General features: G+C 37.8%; 1 protein-coding gene across 8 annotated transcripts in view; it reads right to left on the reverse strand.

Moving 5' to 3' along the window:
• Fto (FTO alpha-ketoglutarate dependent dioxygenase) overlaps window positions 1-6,000 on the reverse strand; it is a 420,563-nt gene that overhangs the window by 275,618 nt on the left and 138,945 nt on the right. For all 8 annotated transcript variants that reach the window (XR_010046924.1, XM_013141485.3, XM_063247098.1 and 5 more), the window contains one exon: window positions 3,370-3,985. Coding sequence is in view for 7 of the 8 variants with exons in the window: in XM_013141485.3 (XP_012996939.1) it covers window positions 3,370-3,985 (616 nt within the window). In the remaining variant the exon portion in view is untranslated. The remainder of the gene's footprint in view (window positions 1-3,369; window positions 3,986-6,000) is intronic.

Raw genomic sequence — 6,000 nt, forward strand, 5'->3', positions numbered from 1 at the left:
TAACTAATAGGTATTGTCTAAGTGACATTTCTGAAAGTATCCAATTCTTGAAAGTGTTTCAAGGTACTGGACCATATTAAACAATGGGTTTTTAATGCCTCCCCTACTAAAATCCATTTTTTACACCTGTGAGTAACAAGCAATTGCCAGCAAAGCTGGAATAGAAAAATCAAATACTCTGCCTATTTACATATGGTTCCCTGAAGCCATTCCTGATTAAAAATTGTACCATTTCAATCCTCCTTGTGGAAATATCTATTAACTAGAAATTCAGGTGAAAGCCAATGAATTTAGTATATAATTACACATATCCTGTACAAATTACTTCTCAATGACCTTTATTCATGAAAATAAACCAAAAGGAGATGATTGGCTCATTATAAATCTATGAGATGATTTCTCTGGGAAAAAAATATTGAGAGCAAAGTCCTGAAAGATCTAAAGCTTCAACTGAATTTATTTTCAGCAGAAGGTAATCACTTTTGAATCTAAACTATCAATGCATTTGATGTGAACTTCTCCAGTGGCACGCAACACTTTGTGACTGACATCCCGATCTTGACAAAAAATAACTACAAAACTTTGGGCAAGCTACTTTCCTGCTCCTGTCAGAAGCCAGATCCAGGTGATTTCAAAAGTCTCCTCCAGATCCAGAGGTCCACCATTTCATAATCAAAATCACAACAATCTACAATCACACGTTTTCTCAAAACCAGGAGTGCATTTGATTTACCTTTTGACCTAATACTATGTAAAACAGCTAACCAAACTTTTCTTAGGACTTTAAAGGAGGACATACAGCCCCTTAAGCTTTCATGGAAGTGGACATTTTAAAAAAAATCCCAAAGAAATTTCTACCACTGAGATAAGGAATACCTTCTCATAAGGTATACAGGCTTGGATGTTAAGACTTGGAGACCAGAAGGTCTAGGTTTAAATCCTAGTGCTGCTAATTACTAACTGTATAGCCATGAAAAATTAATTATCTTCCTATGCCTCAGTTTCCCTATCTGTGAGAATATCAGTATAGTCACGTATCACTTAATACCAAGCATATATTCTGAAAAATGTGTTATGAGGCAGCTTTATCACTGAATATTAGAATGTACTTGTCTTTATTCTCACAGTGGGTTGCACTGGAGGTGGTAGATTGGAATTAATTCACTAGGATTCCAGTAACTATTCCACGGGATTACAAATATAAACTTCCTGGACAATGACAAGGATGGGAAAAGGGCCTCAGCAGTACCTCACTGACCAAAATATCATTATGCAGAGCACAACTATTCTTTATCACTACTACATTCATACAATTCTTATGAAAAAGGTAAAATGAGCTAGCATGTAGAATGCTTTTAATAGTGACTTGTATACAGTAGGTGCTCAAACAACAGGAGCTCCCAGTACTATCATTATTATTAAGAGTTTTAGGAATCTTGAGAGTTAAGAGAATAAAGGAATTATACTGCTCTTAAGGATCTGAATTCTGTAGTTCTCTCTTCTAGGTGATGACTGTAAGTATGAATATTTCTATATCCAGATATAATTTATATCTATGTATTTTATCAGTCCAAACTACTCACAACTATAGTTTATATTATAAGCTATCCTTAAAAAATGTTAATTCCTTTCTGAAAGATATTCTAAATTTCAAAATCAACTTGATCACTCATGTGAAGGGAGTACAACAGAACTATTAAACTGCAGAACTGAGAAGAAATGGGAGCACAAAGACACCTTTGTGGCAGCTTGTGCTATCACATGCCACTACTACAGTTTCTGAAAGCTGTGGCAATAAGAAACAAAGTAACAAACTCCATTGTTCCTTCATGTCAGAGTCCTTGGATGTGTTGTTCTTAAATCCCTGGTTCTTAAAGATCAGAAGATCTCAGTTCTTTCCATTAGGTCAGCACTGAATTCCTTCAAAAGATTTTCTTGGGTCAGTGTTAGTATTTGAGAGGCCAGGAATATGGTAAAATTTCCAATCTCTGAAGGAAGAGAAAAGGGGAAAAAAAGTTTTAAAAAATGGGAAAAAAGCTTCATAAATAAGAATGGAAAGAAGAGTTGAAGGAGACAGGATTAGGAAAGAAGGAAAATATACCATGCATGGATACAAATTCCTTATGATGAATATGATCATTATGCATATCTAAAATGTCCCAATAGCCTTAATTTTAAAAAAAACTAATGCCTTATTTTGAACTGAAAATATAAAGTAAGGACACCAGTAATGCTGGGGAAATTTTTGAGACTGAGAAATTGATACTGTGAGGCTTTTTCCCTAAAATCTCTTCCCTGAAACAATCACTTTACTAAATAATTAAAAAAAAAAACTACAAGTAACAATTTAAAAATGCAATAAAAAATAAAAGAGAGAAAAGTTAGTACTATATCTTAATATTCCTCTATCAAATAATCAGATGAAGAAGAAACTGATGGCCATGTTGGCTTTTACATATCCAGGGACCTGTGTGTAATCCTGTTCTGAGTAACTTTGAAGACTCTAAACCAGTAACAGCAAACCTGTGGCAACGAACCCATGGCATGCATGCATCATGGATCATGGCTTCCTGAATCACTGAAAACTCTAAAAGGTTTGCCATCACTGCAAATGCCAGAAACTGAACAACAGAAAAAGGAAAACTTGGGTCGGCCACTAAAGAATGGCCTGTGATTTCTGTTCTAAAGCAATCAGATTTCAGAAAAAGCAAGATCAAGCCTACCACAGCAACCCTATGCCATCTAAAACTGCAGAACTGGCAGGAGTTACAGAGCTTTGTGTAAAGAGAGGAATGCCTGCTCACAAAAGTCACCTCAACTGCTTCTGGTAAGCAAAGACAGTGGTAAATATGATGTGAAACCAGAAACAAGTCCACACTTGACAAATCATGCCCATCAAGATAGTGATGTCAACCATAATAAAATATTTTGGCAAGACAAGAAATGTGCACCTGTGAAAAGCTGGAAAGATTTGACAGATTCCTGTTTTCTCGGTCCTTGATCAGCAAGTTAATTATAGTAACTGTGCAACTATTCTGAGCTTTAGAGAAAGGCAATTGGCTGTATGAATCCAAGATGCTGCTCTCCTGGGCAAGGGAAAGACAAAATGACAGTAGTGCTTACATGCAAAAATATTCTGAGTGCAGTGTAACAATGAGCCAGATAGCATAGCTAGATGAAAAAGAAGTATATTCTGCAGACATACAAGTGAAACATATTTCAAAAATACAACAAACACACACACATAATTGTGTGTGTGTGCATATATATATATATATATATATATATATATATATACATTTTTTTTAAAGACTCTAAACAACTCTGGTCATATTACAATTAAGGCTGCTTCTCCCGAGCAGACTGTACCTTCACAGCTATAATTGTACACCGCCACCGCTGACCTGTCCACCAGGTTTTCATCATGGTGCCAGCTCACCGCCATTTTCCCCATACCAAAGTAAGGCTCCTCTTTTAAATATGACATCTTCTTAGGATCCATGAAATTCAGCAAAGTTACGTTGTATGCTGTCCTGCTCTTCATGTCTACTTCATCATAGGATGACCCCATCCCAGTTCTGGGAAATTCGGTCATACACACTGGCACGGCATCTTCATTGGCCTTCTCTTTGACAGCAAGTTCTTCCAAAGCCTGAATGGTTTCTGTCTGCAGATAGTCATTGAGTTTAAGGAAGATTTGACAAGCAGCAGCAATCTCGGGATCAGTGTAGCTTACATTAGAACCTTCAACAGGCCAGGGTACAGTAAAGAGCCTGGTATTCAGATACTTGTATGTGCATCCAGGATTCCCAATGAGGATGCGAGACACTGGAGTGAGCAAATCTTTGCCTTGGATCCTCACTAGGTCCCGAAATAAGCAGCCATGCTTGTGCAGTGTGAGAAAGGCTTCCTGAACCTCCTTATGGAGCTCCTCAGACACACTGCCTGCTTCTCGGAGAATCAGCTTAGGGTATTTCAGCTGCCACTGAAACAAAACCAAAGCAAAAAAGGTCAATTTTTATGCATAGCAGACAGCTATCTCTTGCTCTCACATAACCTTCTACCAGAGCAAGTCAATAACGAAAGAAAGGCAATTTCAAATTGTGTCAAGTAATAGAACCGAAACAAACCAGCAGGAAATCTGCCATGAAGATAGAAGGGAATCCCTTCAGAGATGACATTTAAGATGAGATCTTCAGAAAAAGAAGGAACCAGCCATGTGACAAGCTTCAAAAGGATACAGAAGACAGAATAAAAATGTGAAGGCACTGAATGAGGAGAGAGACCAGCCAGTTTTAAGGCCAAAACAAAGGTCAGTTTAACTAAAGCATACAAGCCAAAGGCCAGATCATCATGCGTGCTGAGGATGAAGAGAAAGGCTGAGGCCAGAACACTCACGGCCTCCAAAGTCAAAATACGAAATCGCTAGGTGTACTTGAGGGATTTTAAGGGGAGAAGAATAGCTTGATTTATATTTTATAAAAATCACTTTTAGGGCTGGGGATTTAGCTCAGTGGCAGAAGCACCAGCCTGGCAAGTGCAAGGTCCTGAGTTCAATTTCCGGTACAAAAAAACATAAAAAAAAAAAATCACTTTTAGTTATTATACAAGGCATGAAGTGGAAACAGGTAAATGAAAAATGTAGAAAATCCTATTAGGTGCTATTATCACTCTCCAAGATAAAAATGTTGAGTCTGGATTAAGGTAGAAGCACAGATAAAATATGTATTTTATAGTTAGGAGATGAAGCTATCGGTTGGATGTGAGGGGTAAAGAAAGAAGTTAAAACCAGTCATGGTGGCTCAAGCTTATAATCTCAGCACACAGGAGGCTGAGGCAGGAAGATCACTGTGAATTAAAGGCTAGCCTGAGCTATACAGCAAATTCAACACCAGCCTGAACTACATAGCAAGACCCTGTTTCAAAAAAAGGAAAAGAAAAACAGAAACAAAGTTAAGAATGACTTCCAGATGTGTAGATTTAATAACAATTACTCTTTTTAAAATAAGTGAGACTGGGGCAAAACAAAAATAGTAGGGATAAGAATAGGGGGGAATGAAGAGCTTCACTTCAGAGTTGTCACCATTAAGCTACTTAGCTATTAATCTCAGTATTTCATATGGAAGTAGCAAAGGGCAACTGGATATTCACACCTGGAGTTCAGAAGAGAAGGTGGGCCCAGGAGCTTCGTGCAGGAACCATCAGCACACAGCTGATCATGGGTTAATCACCAAGGAAAACAATCAAAATACCCAAGAGGGACCCGAGTTGTAGAAAAAGGTTTAGCACAACACCAAGTAAAAACTGGAAGAATGTTTTAAAGCAGAAGCCATAAGAGAAGATTTGTTCAAAAAGAATGTGGTCAGTTGTACCTACTGAGATGAGGTCGAGAGAGATGAGGACAGAAATTACCACTGGAATAGGCAATGTGGAAATCATCGATGACAATGCGAAGGCACTGTCAGCAAAGTACTGGGGATAGATGTTAGATTAGAGTAGGATAAAGAGGAAGAAGTAGAGATGCCATGTACAGATGTCTCTAAGTGGTTCTGCTATGACCAGGAACAGAAAAAACAAAGCAACTGATAAAGAGGAATGCTAGACGAGGGTCACCTTTAGTAGTGGAAGACGCTAGCATGCAATACAGCTTGTCAATATAATCATGAGAATGATACAAGAGGAAAAGGCTGATGGTGCGGAAGAGAGATGAATAACTGAAGGACCTAAGCGCAAAGGTGTCTAGAACAGCAGTCTCCTATATGAGGTATGCAGAGATCTGCCATTAAAATTTGGAGAGCAGGAGTGAATATTAAAACTGTTGTGTTTATTTTATCTAAGTGGAGGGAAACCAAGTGTTCCTAAAATACATATGTATATACATATATGATTACTATGAGTAGTATAAAAAAAGACTTAGAGTAATCTGCAGGAGTCTCTTCATATCCACTCTTGACAGCCTTCTCTGTACATTTCTTCCCAGCTACTCATTTCAGTTATACC

Source organism: Cavia porcellus, unplaced genomic scaffold (assembly GCF_034190915.1).
Source record: "Cavia porcellus strain 051 isolate PalLab524CR breed Dunkin Hartley unplaced genomic scaffold, mCavPor4.1 scaffold_4, whole genome shotgun sequence".
NCBI classification, from domain to species: Eukaryota; Metazoa; Chordata; class Mammalia; order Rodentia; family Caviidae; genus Cavia; species Cavia porcellus.